We start from the raw sequence: 20,083 nt of genomic DNA, 5'->3' as shown, positions 1-20,083 counted from the left end.
CACGGATTAGTGTCTGGCAGTGTGAGGGTTAATGTGTGCATTGGTGCTTAGGAGTACAAGAGTTAATGTGTGGATGGGGGATTGGTAGTGTGAAAATGATTGTGCGGGTGAGTGCCGGACAGTGAGAGAGTTAATGTAGGACACGTTTTATAAATCGTCGATCCCTGATTGGATGCTTACTTTTTATGCCTAAACCAGTTTTGACACCCAGTTTAGGACCCTTATTAATGATAATCAATATTAATGTTCGTTTAGGACTGTATCTGTATTGTTTTGAAGATATCTTATTTTATTTTTCTCTTGGACTGAAATCTTGGTATTAAATTTTTTTACCTTGTTTTTGCTGCCCAAAATGAGTTTATATGAAAATATTACTAGTAATATGTGTGCTGAGTTCATTTAGTTTGTTTTAAAAAATCTAATAGTCTTCCTTGGTCATATTACGCAAACAAGGAATATTTTTTGTGTTTGCATGATTTATGAAATAGTTTCATGGCAGTTTATTAAATAGACAGCAAGTCTTTTTTTCTCTCAGTGCTTTAATTCCCTTTACACAGTTTGATATTCAACCGATTACCATACCTGAAAAAGCCTCATTTGACCCTGGAATACACATAGTCAAAAATAGGAAAATATGGTACACACACAAGATGTGAATTGAGAAATGTGAACATTATTCCTGGGTGCAGAAGAGAAGCCGTAATGAATGTACTGTACTTATTACTCATTAACAAACACTGTCAATGCCATAATGACATTCTACACTACTTTGTTCATTTGACATTTTATTGGTTACATAGCTTTATCACCACAAGTCGTAAGTTAATAAAAGATAAAATATGTAATTCGTCTTCCATGGTACGGGGGCAGTTGTGTAGTTGAATAGACTTGTGGTTAAGTCACAGAACTCTGAAATGGATCAAGCAAGTGTCAGACGCAAAGGTGGGACGCAAAGGTCATGAATGTGGGACGAGGGGCGGATTGGTCTATTGAGAATTTTATGATGCAATAATATCCCTTCTCCTGTAGGTATAGGAAGTTGGGTCCAACCTCCGCCCGACTGGATGAGGGAGCTGTGCAGTCCCTGGACCGGCACAGCATTGAGGACACCTCCTCATCCCATATTAAGATTTTTGGTGGTGTGTGGGTATGTGTGGTTTAAGGAGAAGAGAGAGTGAGTGAGAGGTGGGGGGAGTGTAAGGGAGGAAGGGATAGTGGGGAACAGAAAGATGGGTGTGTTAGTGGGAAAGAGAGGGAGGGAGAGAGAGAGAGAGAGTGGGGAACAGAGAGAGAAGGGGGGAAGAGGGATCAATGTAAAGAGGGGGAACGTAAAAATACACACCTTGGAAAAAGTAGGGTTTTGTTTTTATCATGGTGGGACCAGGGTTTTTTGTCAATATGTTTCATGGGAAGTAGGGTGCAAAAGGTTGAGAACCACTGATCTAGTGTACGAAACAATTAGGCTGCGGCCAGGCAGGGAGCGAGCATGCTGGAGCTTGTGCGCGGTGATGTCACTCGCTCTGCTGGATCGGGCGATTTATGGCCAGCGCGGGGGGCGCGTCCATTACGTCACAGAGCTGGTTCGACCTCATTGGGCAAACTGCTCATGTGACGCGCCAGCGAGCGGCATAATCAAATTTGCTTGCCTCTGCAAGCAGCTAAACGCTCATGCTGGCCACACACATTGCAGCAATGTGTTTGATCGCAGCCTGCGCGAATCCGCGCGACCCACTCAGCATCACCCTGGACGAGGCCTTAGACTGCAGACTCTCTCCCAAAGAGTGATTAGTGTTTAATACAAATAAAAATGCATAATATTATTAGGTGAACAGTTGAAAAGTGAACAGCAGGTACAGAACTTTATGGAATTAGCTGATGATACAAGACGTTGTGTTTCTGTACTTTGTTGGGGTGGAATGTAATAGGATTGCTGATTACTGTCCTAATCCAATGGTATCTCGAAGGGCCTGGCTGATAGAAATAAAACAGAGTGGAGCAACAGACTGACTGTGAGAGGAGTTATACAACATGATTGCCAGCACTACCATTTGGATGGATTTTTTCAGTTGACACTGATGAAATGGCGTATGAGTTATCTTCCTGTATAAAACAGTGTTAGCAGTGTTGCACCGAGAGTTCAGTTAAATAACAAGGAACAGAAGCTTTCTTGATCCCTCATTTCATTTTGTAAAGTTGACAGGTCTGCATTTTGAAGACGAACAAAATCATAATGAATATGTTTTGTATAGAATAATTCAATCCGATGGTACACCATTGTGATTTTGCATCAAAGACCATCTGAAATATGCATGCAGCTTCTTATATAAAGTCTGACAGGCTTTGAATGTTGTGCATCTGTCCATTCTTTTTTCCCATGTCTTGTGTTTTTAATGAGTCTCTGACATTCTTGAGTGCTGTTAAGTGAAGATTTTGAGTGAATAGATGCAACGCAGGGAGACAAACTTAAAGCTGCCTCTTTTAAGGATCTAAAGGCTTCAGTCCATCAATAGTCACCATCATACAATATATTTACAGGATCTTATGGTTACTGCCTAAATTTGTAGAGCTATTTTAGCCTTGTAAGATATTGGGTATGTGTTATAATGGGCACACATCATTGATATGTTTTTATCTTTTAAGGCTACTGGAAATAAGTTTCCATATTTTTTTAATTAAGCCGATCCATCAAAACTTATATTTTAGCTGCCCCTTGTTCATTTGATAATCAGAATCTCAAAATACATGTTAGTACAGATTCACTGTGTAGTATAAATATGCCCTCACAAAGCAAACAAACATATCCATATAGTTGCTCCATGATTGTAAACCATTTAAAATACCCTGATAGATGTAAAACTATTGAACAAAAGATAAATATTAGAGGGATCAGCATATAACTACTGTACAGTACACATTTTTTTTAAACCAAGAGCAGATTGCTATCAATTTTTTTTACCAAGCAACTTTCTGCCTGTCACTCAGCTTACACACTGAGAGTATACAAATTGGCAAATTATTGATATATTTTGTCTGCCTGAATAAAAATGTGAACTAAATTGCAGATAAACACATCCTAAAACAATCACAGATACTCTGCTGCACATTAAAATGTCAGTCAGGCAAAAAAAAAACAGATAGACACTGTGATTATCTCAGTTTTCAAACCTAGAAGATACAAGAATGGTTTGCAAGATTAGAAAACCAAGTGTAATGCTCAGCCAGAGGAAAGAACAGTTGTGAAAAAAGAATTGGCTTTGTTCTTTGCTGTAAATCTATTCTCTGTTCCCGTATTCCTTTTTTTTTTTTTATGTATTCTTCATTTCTCCACCTATCCTTTGTGCCTGTGCCTGTGACTTTATTCCTGCTGTACCTATCTGTGGCATTGCATTCTGTCTTTTGATTCACATATGTTGTCACATTCCATTGACTCGTCCCTCTTCTCTCCTCTTGCACTCACGCCTAGTGGTGCTTTAGCCAGAGCTTGCAGCCTCTCAGGCGAGTTTTAATCATGTGTGAAGCTCAGTTGGATCCAGAGCTTCTCTGCTGCCTTTTCACTCTTGCACAAGATTGAGCTGGTGTCACATCGCTCCTTTTCTCCCTCCCGTAGAAGGTTCTCAAAAAGGGGAACAACTACAACCCCCCCAAAAAAAGAAACAGACACTTCCTATAAGTGTTGTCTTGCAAGCATAAGGACTTACTGTAGCTGTGTAGATCCTAACGGATAGTGGATACAGGGACGGCTAGAGATGCTTCAATCTGCTAATAGGGGAAGGAAGCATACAACTGAGGCAGGTAAGTGTATTATATCCGTGCGATTTCCTTGCTTTCTTTACATTGGTATAAGCCGATCATGATTTTTCATTGAACCATCATGCCTGCTGCAGGCAATAGCCACAATATTTGTTTAGGATACAATAGAATAATTTTTCAATAGCTAGCTCACATATATCAGCCTATTTCATGCTTATCTGATTCCTGCCTAGTTGCACAATCTCCATAAGGCATTTGTATTTGGAGATCATAGTAAAACTGAGCAGTGCATGCATATTTTTGCAGACTTGGCAAACAGTTGCCTGGGAAGCATTTAAAAATAATATACATTTTGCCTTGACAAGCTTGCAGGTTCAGGGAGATCTGCAATGTATTAATAGCAAGTGCACTTTCAAACAATTGCAATTAATTACAGTTCTAATACAATATACATACATATTTTTGATTGGATGATTTGTTTGCCTATTTTCAGCTATTAAGTCACCTGCCTTTGAATTTTTTTTTTTTTTTACTAAATGTAGATTAAGCAGTTTGCAAATTGAAATGTAACACTAAAAGCTTAACTGTGTTCAGGTTTTTTTTTTTTATGTGTTATGCCACGGTGATTAGGGCAGTAGGTTAATGCTGATTGTAAAATGAAGTTAACTCTAGAAGTGGCATTTAAAGCCCATTAAAGTCATTGCAATTACGGAATGTCTCCTTTTAAGAAATAACTTGTTCAAATAAACTTAGGTTAGAGAAATACAGGTGCCATAGCAATTTGGCTCTGCAGCCTATGATTTTTGCAAGATGTTATTTTTTTGTATGCAGAGAAGGTTGCCAATGCTGAAATTTCCATACCAAAAAAAGTAGAAAAATGTGGTCTTTATTCTGCATGCATTGGGAATTAGAGGCAGCTGGATGTACATAGCACTAGTCTTGGCATATGTAAGAATGTGATGATAAATTAGTTGACCCAGTGTAGCACTGTTCACAAAAAGTATCTTGATTACCCAGCTTTCAAGGCACCCATTGATTTTTTTTCTCCCTGAATATCCAGCATTGTCCTCTAATCCCATCAGGCTTTCATTCCTTGCAAGAACAAGCAATATAATTCTTCTTCAATAATACGGGGACAGTTGTATAGTTCATGGAAGTAACTTAGAAAATGTATAGCCTACAAGTTTAAAAATAAAATAAAAAATAGTTTGACCACCCTGGTGATTAAAAGGTGGAAGTTTTATCTGTGTATATGTAACTGTTTTAGCATCCAAAGTTAACACTGTTTACATTCATGTAAAAGGGCCTGAAGTGAACTTTGGTAGGTTGTAGGATGCTTCAGCACTGAATGAGTTAATAGGCAGCCTTGTTCGTCTCTGATTATTAGATTTTACTGTAATTTACCCACCAAATGGCATCCCAGATGCTCAGAACCAAAATTGTTCTTGTATGTTTTGTTTTCTGTGAAATTCAAAGGTATTTCATTTCAGATGGTGTAGAAATAAGCCCTAGAGATAAAATATATTAAGATTAAGCGTTGAATCGGGATCAGTGTTTATGTTTTTCTTTTGGGGGGTTTTCTGTTCAGATTTTAATGTATGAATGGACCACTTGTGTTTTCTAACATTAGAAGGGGATTCCATCACAGGCGGTTGCAATGATTCAGTATGCACCTGATAAAAATGTATTCAAATTGTGATCATTTCTTTATCTGCAGGTACATATAATAAGGTATTATATATGTATAAAGTGAAATTAAACCTATATGTAATTATATATACTATACGTGTGTGTGTGTGTGTGTGTGCGTGTGCGCGCACATGTATACGTGAGTTTGCTTCAAATAACAAGTGTGCACATTGATCTACATCTGCTTACAATCTGCATTGTTTCTGCGAGCAATACTCTTAAAACACTTGTAATAACATCTGGAGTCTGCATTGGTACTATCTGAGTCTGACCTGACACCTGCAATCAGTCCTTCTTCCCTAATAAAAAGTTAAAATGTATTGTTGCACATAATATCTAACATAGGTATTTAGTTAAAAGTGCTGAAGAGAATCAGCGTGAATAATCAATTTTGGTATCCCTTACATATTTTCCAAATAACGCCATAAATGTATGATAAAACACCTGCCTGTGTGTTTGTATGTGCATGGAAGCTTTTTATATTATTTCCAGTAGATGATGCTAGAGAGCAAAGAAAAGTGTATCTATGTAGGGAACACAATGCATTAGGATTCGGAAAGAAAAGCAAAACCCTAACAGAACCTGCTGTTACCACTTACCTGAGTGGGTGATTAAAGTTAAGAATATAATAAATCATTCCTTTGTATTTAATTCAGCTCCGATCAGGAGTGACTAGTTCTCATAGCTTGTAATGTGGTATTAGTATCTGTTTTCAAATGAATACTTCTAATAAAAGCATTTAATATGACTGCAAACCATTTACTAAGATCGTTCAGCCTTTGGAATATGGACAAGTGCAATGGGCTTAAGGGTTAATTGAAATGTAATGCACTTAATATATAATATTTCTAAGCTAACTGAAAATATCTATATGGAGTATAAGTGCTTGAGATGCCTATTAAGCTGTTCAGACCAGATGCCCAAATTAATAGACTTGCTAGCATCTGCTTGATATATAAATATATAGAGGGCGAGGCCTATAAAACAATAATCAGGCACTATTATCTAAGACAGGGGTTGCCAACTACAGGTCCTCAAAGGCTACCAACAGGTCAGGTTTTAAAGACATCTTGCTTCAGCACAGGTGGCTCAATCAGTGGCTGAGTAAACAAATGAGCCACTGATTGAGCCACCTGTGCTGAAGCAGGGATATCCCTAATACCTGGCCTGCTGGTGGTCCTTGAGGACTGGTGTTGGTCACCACTGATCCAACACAATTTATCGCAGCAATTCTATATGGTAATAGTAGCACATTTTGGAGTTGGCGGAATAGCAGAAATGCAGACAACTTCTTAAAGTCCAATGGGAAGGTTAAAAATAGAGAAAACATAATGTGAATTTTGCGTGTAACCTGAAAACTAGAAGCACTTCTTGATTTGAAACAGTTATGATAGGAGTCTTTGTGGTAAAATGAGAAATTTGTCCCAGAGGACTGGAATCTCAGTGCATAGATGGATATTTTACTGATGCAATTTCAAGTAAGCACTGACCTCTATCTGCACAAGTATTTATTTGTAGAGGTATAACATCAACTGACAGGTCTGCAATCCTCCATATATGTGAACTCTCATTTATGCACGTGTGTGTGTGTGTGCGTGTGCGTGTGTGTGTGTTAAACATATAGATACACGTGTATCTATTACATTATCCAAATCCCGTGTCAAATACCTTTTTTTCTTAAGCAACAAAAAAACAATAGTATACAGAAATATTATATTTGAGCCTTAATATTATGCCCTAAAAGCCTGAATAGAGTACAAAAACATATTGGAAAAAATGTGCAAATAAACACACTTTTAAATTGGAGCTAATAAAGCTATTGGGCTCTATGTGCACATTCCATGCACATATAGCCCAGTAGCAATGATATATATATATATATATATATATATATATATATATATATATATATATATATATATATATATATATATATACGGAGATAGCCGTGTTAGTCCAGTTGCGATAGTGCAGAATAAATGAGTACTTCAGTATTAGGTGATACCTTTTTTATTTGGACATACTATAGGACAAGCTTTCGAGAGTTCTCCTCTCTTCCTCAGGTCAGCAACACTGGTTAACAAAGGAATCTATGGCTAAAGCAGAGGTTAGGAAAGCAGAAAAAAACTGAGATGTGAATAAGCTAGAAAGGGATGTCTGTAGACATTGGAAGGGTAATAAAACGATGACAAGTAATAGGAAAGGGGATGCTGTGGGACTGGGGTGGAAAGGTGTGGATAAGAACATTGGCAGAGAGGCAGGAAGGATAATTACAAACAATTGTGATGTGTGAGAAACCCCATACCCGCATTAAGTCCTCTTGTTTTGGTGTCAAAGAGTCTTATCATTCTGAGTCTTATCATTGAAGTTTTGGGCTGGTTTCACCAATCTAGCATCCTTTGTCACATTTGTTAAATTGAATCATATATACAACATTCCTGGATGTGCAGCAGTATGATCCTTTAACATTGAGTGTTCCATGGTTGTGACTGGCTGTGGGATCTTGGCATATATGTTTGCAGAGTTTGCAACGTGTGTTATTGCACGGTTTTGCGCCATTATCAGTCTTTAAGTTCGTTATGAAGTTTTCTGTTGACTAATTTCTCTTTGAGGTTTTGTGGGTCCTGAAACGCAAGAATGGGGGGTTTGGGGAAGATTTATTTTTATGTCACATCCTCTGCCAGCATGGGTTGCAGATCTTTGATTATTTTTCGTATTCCCCCTAGGGTTGGGTTGTATGTGGCCACTAGTGGTATGCGTGTGGTAGGTTCTTTCTGTCTGTATTGTAGCAGGTGTTCTCTTGGGGCTTTTAGTTTAGATGTAATAGTTCTGGCAATAGTCTTTGGCTTGTATCCCTTCTGTCTGAACAATTCGGTTAGGGTTGTGAGATGTCTGTTTCTGTCTTCAGTGTCAGAGCATATGCGGTGGGATCTTATAGCCTGGCTGTGTATGATACCTTGTTTTGTATGAGTGGGATGGAAGCTGAATTTGTGGAGGTAACTGCGTCTGTCTGTTGGTTTCTTGTATACAGATGTGTGTAGTTTGCCATTTTTCAGTATTACTGTTGTATGTAGAAAGTTTACTGGTTTGACGAATAATCCATTTTGAGTTTAATTGATGGATGGAATGAGCTCAGGGACTCGTGGAATTGTTTTTAGGTTTCCTTCACCCTCTGTCCATATTATAAACAGGTCATCAATGTATCTGTAATATTTGTAGGGTTTGTGGGGGCATGTAGTTAGGAATCTTTGTTCAAGATTTGCCATGAAAAGATTGGAATATTGCGGTGCCATCTTGGTAGCCATTGCAGCCCCCATTAGTTGTACAGTAGGTACATTTCCTTGTTGAAGCTGAAGTAGTTGTGCGTGAGGATGTATTTTATCAGTTTGGAAATTACATCAGTGCTGTATTTCTGATCCAGGGGAGATGTTGTAAGGAATTGCAGGCATGCCTCAATACCATCCTTGTGGGGGGATGTTGCTGTAAAGGGATTCTACATCCATCGTAACTAGCAGTGTGTTGGATGGTAGTTGGTTGATGTTGTTAAGGTTATTGAGAAAATCTGTAGTATCTTGTATGACGCTGTTGGTGCTCGTGACTAAAGGTTTGAGGATATATATAAATATATATATATATATATATATTACACACACACAGTGTGCATAAGATCAGACAGAGAAATGTCAGAGAAAGTGAGTGCTGAATAGTAATTGGGTACAAATTACACAAAAATGTATTAGTATTTAAAAAATGTCAGGATGTTGAAGAGTTATCTCACAATGCAAGTGTAGCAGAAACAATGTTTGAGTGCAACAGTATAGAAAACAGCAAGTAAATTTTTGAGAATGTATTCATTTTATTTAAAAAATCAGTCAAATAATTTGAACCTTAGGCAGTAATACTGATCAGTTATTTGATGCTGCACAGCTTTATACAGGTGATCTACAGTATGCTTGGATATACTTTGTATGCTGTACACTATCATTGCATAAGCCACATGTTGTTCTATATTCATAACCATTTACAATATCCTTAAGCAGCGAATTATATATTTCAAAGCAAGTAAATACATATGATTTCATTCTGTACAGTACATTGCAAATGCCATGTATAGCCATTCCCAAAATTGCAACACAGTGTAGGCGAGCCATCCATTAAATTTTTTTTTTAATTATTACTGCTCCTTGGCTGGGGGGAAACAATATAGCTTTCAAATTCTGATCTTAACTTTTTTTTGGATGACTAAAATACATTTTTTTATCAAGTGGAAATTAGATGTAAAATTCCTTCTCTTCCCTTGCTTTGATGTGTGTTGTGAGGCAGTATTGGTTTCTGGTTTCCGTTGCTTGGCTATGTTAGAAACAATATAGGACAGACCTGAATGCAACCGAAAATTCAATGAAAGGATTATATATATATATATATATATATATATATATATATATATATATATATATATATATATTAAAGAAACAGCAAGCACTCCAATGTAGATACACAAAAGAGCCTGGTGCTAGTCCCATAAGTAATGTGAAGAGTACGTTACCATCCAGCAGAACAGCAAAGAGAGGCAGCACTCAGAGGTAAGTAAGCAAACCGTCTGTCTGTTTCAATGCTTTGCTTACTTACCTCAGAGTGCTGCCTCTCTTTGCTGCCGGACTCTCACACTCTCTCTCACACTCTCTCTCTCTCACACTCTCTCTCACACTCTCTCTCTCTCACACTCTCTCTCACACTCTCTCTCTCTCACACTCTCTCTCGAAACCTCCTACTATGCTGCAAAAAAAATAAATATATATATATACATATATATATATATATATATATATATATATATATATATATATATATATATATATATATATATATATATATATATATATATAATATATATACACACCCCTCTGTATCATCAAACTCTGACAGCTGTCTCTGGTAATGAGGAGGTGGAAGTTCATGAAAATGCAACACCAGAGGGAACTGCATATTATGTGCGCAAAGTATATAAAAAATAACAAAAGGAAGCAGAGTGGTCATTTATGAAGCTGATGTGCAAAAATGACTTCAGCAAAGGTGCCTTCCTCCTGCCATGCTGCATGAGATGATTGTCCCCTCGGTGCTGAGCATCGAGGTGCTTCATTTGTAATTTGCAACATTTCTTACGAGGCGTAAATAACAACGTGTCGAATTTGTGGAAATGAAAAATGCCTGCCTAAAGAAAATGTATTTTTATTTATGGGAGGGCAAGAGGGGGGGGGGTTGCCACAATTTTAATTTAAAAAATCTGAAGCAGGTTACTTAAAAATAAACGATGGCTTGCTAATAAATAGAGAAACCAATCAGAGTGAAAAAGACTCCTCTTTCATTGCACTCAGTACCCATAATATGCAGCAATGATAACATTACAACTTTACTTTTAATGTTTATTTAAAGAAATGACAATCACACAGAAAATGTAAACCTTAAAAAAGAAACCCAGAAAAATAAAAACTCCAGGTAAAACTATAACCAAAGGAGAAAAAAATAAATACATCTTATCCAACATTAGCACAAAACACACAGTCACATGATGTGGGTGGAAGTAATTTCTTAAGATATATTTTCTAATTATGCATAAAAGTGTTTTTCTCTGGATTTTTAATATGTTTACTCCTCTCACTTTGCACCTCTCCCTGTGAATTTAGGCTGAGACAAGAGTGCCACTTGTGTGTTTATGCTAATAAATAGGTACAATTTTAAAAAGAAAATTGGGGTCTCGGGGAGCAGTTATAATACAGTAGAAGACAAGTCGAGACAGGGGCGAAACTAGGCACCAGTGGTCCCCTCTGTCCCCCCGGGGCTTTAACTGTGGAGCTAGTGCGGTGGTAGCGATGGAGGGAGTGAACCCAGGTGGTGATTGTGGAAGTTGGGCCTAACTTTCATGTTAGGACCACCTGGGTGGGCTGCCTCCACGGCCGCCTGGTAAGACCCCGCAACAAAGGTAGGGCTCAGGGAGGGGTTGGTGAGAGAGGTTGGGCCTTTAGAAATGTTGCTCGTGGAAGATGGTCCCCTAGTGGTGATACTGTAGGACTGAGTGCAGCCAAACCAGCTGCACATATGGTAGTTCTGCTACTGAGTCAAAACATAAATTGGCATGCAAAATAATGTGTTTGTCATAAGTGGTAGTAGATTCCAATCCAGCATTTCTGCTGCAGCACACTAATTAGTTGCAGTTGGGTCCCTGGTTATAAAATCTGAGATGTTTGTCAGCCTGGTGCTAGGAAATGTCAAAAACTACCATCAACCTCTCCACCTCCTTCTCTGGCATTCTGCTCTTCATGTATGTACGATCATATATGTTGCCCTACATAAACTATAAATGGTAAGAGTAAGATCAAAGTCAATTAACTTAGCAAATCTCTTTCATTGTTTCACTTATATACTGTACACACAGACAAATTCTAATTTTGGCTTTGTAATGGCTATTTTTAATATGAGTATATAAAACTTTGCAATATTTTTCTGTATTGGTTGACAATCCCTCTTTCTGCTTTAACCCTTTAAACGGCGCTTAATATACTGAAAACTAGCGATGTGTTAACTGGTTCCAATGTAGTACACAAAAATGTATTTAGAATTGTTTGTGATTTTTGCAATTGTTTTGTTTTTGACTACATTTAATAACAATTATCTGCCAAATTTTCATTACATTTCTTTAAAAATTATATACCACATGACCAATGTCACCAGCACTTTGGCCATGTGACTTTGCATATGGGGTGTCATATGACCGATGCATATTTTCTGGATGAGTCTTCATACGTTTTGCACAGCACTACTGAAATGCACTATTTTATACAATATGACAAAAGGCTCTTATTTAGTATTACTGCATTAATATCTAAACATTTATTCTTTGATCATTGGTAGGCTAAGATAACTCAACTTGGGTTAAAAGGGAATCACTTTCTTTGAGAAACCCAGGCCGTACTGAATAGCTGTGTAATACGGCAGGGATATGCTTATAATGGTCAATGTTAAAATGGATTTGTAGCAAAACGCTGTGTGCTCATTTGCACGTCATTTCCCAGAATCCCTAACTGCAGTGGAAGCAGTGTATGCTAGGTGATAATGGGGAAAGCATGGTGGCAGACTTGTCTGAAATATGTGAACGTTCTCACAAGTCATATTTTTTAGAAGATAAAAATACCTGTATGATGATTATAAGTACATATTGCACTTTCACTGCTCCATCTTAATGTTATGTTCAGACTGTCATTATTTTCCCAGAGTTTATTCAGACTAAGTTTAGTTGTACAACAATCAGTCAATATAAATCGCTCGTTCTCTATGGCGACCATATCTGCATATTCATTTAAAGTACTCAAATAGTGATCTCAGCCGCAGGGTACAGTAGCAATTAGGCACTATGACTCACACATTCATGCATGTTGACTATTAGTTTATTAGACATTCTCTGAAAGGTATTGTAAATAAAGCAGACAACCTTCCTAATGGAAATGTATTTTTCTCTGTGCCTCGCCATTATATATATGTATTTATTTTTGCAGAAATTATGACTATTATTTTTTTCTGTACCGTTTGGGAGAAATGTGCTATCACTGTAATTTGGCCTTCAACAAGAGAACATACAATGCTCTAGCACAAATAACAGCAAATAATAGTAAAACTTTGGCTTTCATCTGAAATGAATTGTTCTCGTGTTTACCCATTGTGGCCCACATCCACAAAAGGGTGCTTAAGCTTTAGCACACTTTTACTCCCATTCATATGAATGGGAGCAGAGGCATACAAACGTTGGGACCCCTTGGGTGGATCTGAGCCTACGGGCGTTTGTTATCTGAGGAATTCAATCCATAGGTACAGAATCTGTTCTAAGAGTATAATGCTTCTATTTCTCTAGCGCTTGCTAAGAGGCTTCAGATATTTTACCTTTAATTCTGCATTCCCACATGGCAACATAAATTATTATTATTGTTTATTTGCAAAGCGCTAACATATTCCGCAGCACTGTACAATGGGGATACAGAAAGATGTAAATGACATAAACAGAGTTACATACCAAATAAGGACAAACGTACAAATACTGTGTACATGCAAAAGGTAAACGAGGGCCCTGCTCGGGAGAGCTTTCAATCTAGAGCAGCAACTCCGGTCCTCAAGGGCCACCAACATTTCAGGTTTTAGGTATATCCCTGCTTCAGCACAGGTGGCTCAAATAGGGGCTCTGTCAATGACTGAACTACTGATTGAGCCACCTGTGCTGAAGCAGGGATAGCCTTCAAACCTGACCTGTTGGTGGCCCTTGAGGACTGGAGTTGGCCACCCCTGATCTAGAGGATTTGGAGTATTAAAGTGAAAACTCATATCCAAATAAAACAGTCATTCACAATTTAATTTATGCATATAAAGCTTGAAAAATGATAACTGAAAGCTTCACAACAAAAAGTATGATAACCGATATTATGCAATATAAATATTGTACTTTTTGCTGTCGGTTACCTACAGTTATTGGGATTCCAACGTTGAGGTGATGAAATATAGAGTACTTTTAGGGGGGGTGGAGGGGGCAATGAATAATGTGATCAAATGGAAGAGTTCTAATAAGAGCAATAAAAGTTTAGAATGAATGTGTGGTAGCTGCACCTTTAGTATATATAAAACCATTCATTTAAACACGACCTGCAAATTTCCCAAATCCTTGAGGATGTGGATGGTGTAGACAAAAAAAAATAATGTACTGGAAAAATTATTTGTTTCAAATGAGACTACATTGTAGTGTACGAGAACACTGGTAATAAAAAAAGAAATCAGCGAGACTGACACCAAATGAGTGAGAGTCGCAGTAAATCGGTAATAGCTGACCGTTCTGTGAATTGTATTTATGGAACTTTGTGCAAAGACCTGCGTCTTCATTGAACAGATTCCAGAATGATAGCTTTAAAAAAAAAAAATGATTTCTTCATAAACGTCAACCCCAGTTTTTCCCGTTCTTTTGCTAGGGGATTAACATTTCAATTATTTACCAGCTGAGTAAGCGTATTACTTACACAGCTGCATGCAAGTGGCAATACGGTATCTGTGACCAGATGTCTGTTTCCTCCTGTTGTGCTGTGTACAGAGGAGGGGTGTTGAGCCATAGAAAACCATATCACCAAATTGCCAAGATACACGCATAACATCTGCCTTGTATGAAGCATTTACAGCTCTATTTCTCACTGAATAATAATTCTGTAGTCTTATATAGGGATCATAGTGTTGAATAAAGTAGGAGGATATAAGCAGAACTAACTGCCCCGAAGAGCATGCAATCTAATTTTGGAGGCTGGAAGACGACCATGATCACAATGAGTGAGTCTACATGGCTGAGGCTGGAGCAAAGCTCATATGCTCAAATACACATCTACATCATCATAATTTAATTCTTTACTGGCAAACTGCAGCAGTGAAATTTATTGGAAACGTGTGATATTCACTCCCGGTCTTTGAAATAAAAATAATCCATGATGTCATCAATTTAAAGCTGCAGTCTTTCTTAGGACTAACGTTAGTGGATGGCAGTGATACAGTAGTTTTATTAGTTGACATTATACATATTTAAATGCAAATGTAAAGGTTTCCATCTCAGCATTGGTGCTCAACTCCAATCCTCAAGACCCCCACTGCAGATCAGGTTTTAAGGATATCCCAGCTTTAGCACGGGTGGCTCAATCAGTGGCCCAGTCTTTTACTGAGTCACTGATTGAGCCACCCATGCTAAAGCTTGGATATCTTTAAAACCTGACCTGTTGGGGGGTTTTGAGGACTGGAGTAGGGCACCCCAGGGGAGGAGGGTGAATGAAAGTTAATATTCATTTTGTTTCCTATCCTCCAATGATAATAAATTGCCATGTACTATACATACATAGATTTAGCTGACAGTATTGGTCCCGTAAACGCAACGGATTGTGTCAACACTGGCGCGATATTTGATGCAAAGTTTAATGTAGCTCTGTTGCAACAAATGGTAACGCGTTTCATTTTCTTATTGCAAGCAATATTTAACTTGGTTTTTTTACACAATTACATTAATGCTACATCTGTATTCCTCCTCCTTGACAGAGGAGATTACTTAACATAAGAGAAAAAGCGAACCATATGGGAACTAAAATACAGATGCAGTAAGACTTACTTTCCCCAGTGCCAAGGACGAACAAGAACAAAAAAAGCTGTATGGTGCCCAAACACAGACCCAAAAAGCTGTTAGGCTCATGAGGGTATGATTGCCATAAATTGTATCCTTGAAGTATCCCATACAATAAAGTGACCACCTCCAGAATGATAGCACTAAATCCACCAGATATCAATAAACTGGAAGAGTACCACCTCTTGAATGATGAATACTCACACTTGCTACTGTCCAGCCCAACACATTGATGTAGGATTATAGCGGTGTGTAAATAAATTGAATAGCTCACTGTTAGGTAGGATGGTCTCCACTGGGATTGATCTTCGTAGGCGTGTGCTGCCGGCACTCCAAAGGACTCAGCAGGGTAGACGAAGGAGAATTGGAGCACTACTACAAAAACAATTGCTAGAGAGTGGGTCCCAAAATAAAAGGTTTAATGGATCAGAGCATGGTTACAAGAAAAATGAGCCCTAAGGCCCCCACCAACGCGTTTCGAGATTCCTCTCTTTCTCAAGGTGTATACCGATCGATCTAACCCCCTTACCTGATATATGCTCATTTTCCCGCCATTCGTCCTCACTAACCCGTCGCTTAGCCACGTCACAAGCGGCGCGCCATGTCAATAGGGCGCGTCACGAGTAGTGCGCCTCGCGCAGAGTAAAGTGGTGACGTCGGCGCGTCTCTGAACAAACAAATAAACAAAACTTTATTAGTCCTAACATAACTAACATACAAAAAAAACATAACAAAATTTATTGAAAGAATGTATATGAACACAAAATAAAACCACAATCTCCATTAATTAGAGATATCAATAATGACAAACATTTTAAAAAACACATAATTTGTAAAGTCATCATACAATTGTTAAAAACATTTTGAATAGGTTAATTTGACTCCCATTATCCTTATAGACCGAACATACTGTAATATAGTGTATACAAACAAAGAATAATAGTTCAAATCTAATGAAAGATAATAAACAAATAATTGTCCATTCTTAATGTAAGTATATCCTATATGGTGATTATCCAGAGTCGTTTTGAAGAACAAGGAAATGTCTGCAGCGCCGGGGACAGTGTCTGTCGTGATCGCCCTGAGGGGGTCCAACCATCTGAATGGGACCCCCAGCAGTGTTAATCCTTCAGTGCCATGACCACAGTGGTTGTGTGACCGTGAGCGGCTACGGCACCGCAGACGTTAACCCTTGTTACAGTACATCTGTATCTCCCAGATCTGTTAACAATGTTTACAAACATATCCAATTTATAACGTTTATAAACATTACAAAAATGACGTTAGCATACTTATACTTGTCTCTGTGTTTCTTGTCAAATAAAAACTTCAAGCAATAAGGTTTAACCTATTAAAAATTTTACTGCCATGAATTCACTTTGGTCCTTTTTGGGAATTCGTCATTAACTTTTACGATGCCGCAAGTCCGACAGCACACAAGCCATGCATGGAAGAGCAGAGGGCACCACTTCTATTCCAATCTCGTTCCCTGCTATGGTGAAGCAGTGAAAACAATCTACTCATGAAAAAATAAGCTTTAGTGTTTTGAATTACTGGGTGCATCAAAAGGCAGCAAAATGGTAGACACCTCTTGCTTTCAGAGGGGCTTGCACCACAATGCATTGCAGCCCCTTTTAGCAGCAAAAGAGTTAATGGACTTGCTGGATGCATATATTAATTAAACTTCACATTCTGAGAATGGATGTGATGGTAGGGGCAACAGGGCCCAGCATCATAAAGATTAAGCCCGCTCGTGTCCCCTACCAGTCAAGATGCTGAACCAGTGACCGGATCAGAGTGACTATCTTAAGCTGCAAAATGTCTGACAGCTCTGTTAATATGTGACCCCTAGATGCTATCTGTGTATAGCACTTATTAGGCATCTGTGTTTTCTTTGTGTTTCTGTGTGACTCATTGTGTACTTACACTCAGGGCCTGCTGGGAGTTTGGGGGGGCTTGGTGCAGGGGGAGTTTGGCCAGGTTTCTTACCTGCACTGGAGCTAGCATCTCCTCCTGCTACAACTCATCACCTTGACAATGCAACATCACATGATAATGTCACGTGATGCGCAGAGCCTCTTGCTCACCCTGGAATTTATGTGACGTTGCATTGTCATGGCAACACTGGATCATATGACATCAGGTTGTCATGGCAATGTGTCATCACATGATGCCACAACATCACATGATGCAATGTGGCAGCAGGAGAATATGCCGGCACTTATAGAGGCTGGAAAAGTGTGGGGCCTCTGTAAGCGCAGGCCTAGGTGCAACTGGCTTGCATAGGTTGAGTGGCTACCATACAATGAGTCAGGGACCAGCCCTTTGTTTGGGGCCAGGTACAGTGTCTCAGAACAATGGTGAGGTGGGGAAGGGCGAACCCTCCTCCTGGCAAGGTACACACTCAAATAGCAGAGCATTGTTCTGTCCCCGGCAGCTAGGCATCTACTCCTACGGGAGGTATGAAGCTGTAATTGGGAACCAAGGCCTGGGTCTATCCCTGTCAGCTTGATTCCCATTGGTCAGTTCAGAATCCCTACCCCTGGGGGTTGGCCTTATGCACTGTCGCTGCTCATGGTCCTGATTTGTTCAACCAGTCTAATCCCGGGTTTTGATTGGCTCAGTGGGGAAAAGGTCTCTGCTGATTGGTGGGCACCCCATCCTCCGTGATTTCAGATGGAGGCCGAGGTCCTATACAACGCAATGCCAATCAGGACTCCACAGTTGTTCACAGTAGGTCTTGGTGACTAGAATCCAACTGTTGACAAGAGACAGGCATCCTTTGTTACTGGGATTGATGGACAGATGAAGGCGGCATCTAGGGTAAACTAGCTTCAGCAGCGCCCTACACCTAGTGACCAAGGAGTCCCTATCCCATGTTTTTGTAATGTGTTGCTCCCTGTTATCTCTGGCCAGAATAATCTTGCATTATTTAATTCTCTCGTTCTGCCTGGTGTTTACGATCCCTGTTAGGGATGGTCTATTATGACAGTGGACAATAGAAACAAAAGAGCCATATGTGGACCTCAAAAAAATCAGTGAAGGACAATTATCCTCAGTTAGTAATCTAGCTATAAAACAAGCACCAAATGCAACTACCTTAACTGCTGACTTATCAGGTACTTAAAAAAGCATATTTTACTCTTTAAAACACTACCTCTTGAAGCAACCCTGGACTTCAGATTTAAGGGGGTTAAAAGGAGAGCACTTTTTGCAAGTTGTGTTCACATTGTGTTCACACTTGTGAATTTAATAAGCTGCTTTCACAAGCTACAGTAAATACTGTACCAACTAAATGAGCCCAGTATGGGTAATGGAAGCTGCAGTGGTTATTTGGTAATACAAAATATATCTTGATCTTAAGCCAAGAAAAACAAATGTATAGCTAACCTATGATAAATAATTCAGATTTAAGTGGTAGAAAAATAATTTATCAACTAACATTTAGTATCCACATTGCTAATATTATTTTTTATAACCAAGCTTAATCCTGAAGAACAAGGGATATTTAATTTTTTTCTATCCACAAATAGTCCTTTCTCTTTGCATTGAGTTAAGGTGAAGTTAACCTTTCCTCCAATATGATCAATGTCACATGTAAGAAACAAGATTCAAATGTTTAACACATTTCATACATACGCTACCATCTCAAATGGACACAAATTGGGATTGTGGCTCTGCATTGTGGATCAAATTGCCCCATCTTTATATAGATTTAGTACGACTTGGGGGCTTGTTCTGTAAGCTCCGATAGTGCTGAGCCATGCGATCTGCATGGAAAACCCCATTCAAGTCAATGGGGCTTTCCTTGCAGATCACACGACTCAGCGCTATCGGAGCTTACAGAAGAAGCCCTTTGGTGTCTTCCCTGCCACTGCCATGCACGACGGCCATGGCACGGAAGATTTAACGCTACGGTGGTTCCATTCAGAAACATGGAACCCCCCCCCCCCCCCCACTACTCCATCGCGGCAGAAACTGTTCCAATCACTGAAACTTTTACTTGCTCGTCTACAGCACCAAGGACAGTAAGTCTTACTACATCTGTACATATCCTTCAAAAAGTTTGATATCTACAGAACCTCTGAACCTCAGGGGCTAAACTCAGAGGGAGCCTATGCTTAAAGTAGTTAAAAATTAAAAAGTAAATGGATAAAATGTTGCTGAAATCAAAACCATGACCCCTCAAAGTATTTACAATGTTTACTGGGGAATGGCCATGAAATATCTCAAAATATGAAAGAATTATTTGCATCATATCGTTTAGGATATTATATCAATTTTATTTTTTTAAATCATCAGTTTTACACAAGTACAAGGGGAATATGATGAGAATACTAGTAATATACAAGGTAATTTCCTGGAAATTACTCCGCCTTTTTCTTTTTTCAATGTGTGGTTCAATAATAGATAGATATATACAAAACAGTTGTTTGAAATGTGTTTTTTTCTCACCATCAA

General features: G+C 38.7%; 1 protein-coding gene across 8 annotated transcripts in view; it reads left to right on the top strand.

Moving 5' to 3' along the window:
• Positions 1 to 20,083, top strand: part of TENM2 (teneurin transmembrane protein 2) — a 2,373,952-nt gene that overhangs the window by 1,309,327 nt on the left and 1,044,542 nt on the right. For 2 of the 8 annotated variants that reach the window (XM_075601899.1, XM_075601897.1), the window contains exon 1: positions 3,147 to 3,792. The exons of 5 other annotated variants lie outside the window; for them this stretch is intronic. In XM_075601899.1, coding sequence (XP_075458014.1) covers positions 3,747 to 3,792 — 46 coding nt within the window. In that variant the 5' untranslated portion in view covers positions 3,147 to 3,746. Of the gene's footprint in view, positions 1 to 3,146; positions 3,793 to 20,083 lie in introns of those variants that run through there. One more of the 8 variants, XM_075601898.1, reaches the window with a different exon arrangement.

Source organism: Ascaphus truei, chromosome 5 (genome assembly GCF_040206685.1).
Source record: "Ascaphus truei isolate aAscTru1 chromosome 5, aAscTru1.hap1, whole genome shotgun sequence".
Taxonomy (NCBI): domain Eukaryota; kingdom Metazoa; phylum Chordata; class Amphibia; order Anura; family Ascaphidae; genus Ascaphus; species Ascaphus truei.
This window is presented reverse-complemented; position numbering and strand designations above follow the sequence as displayed.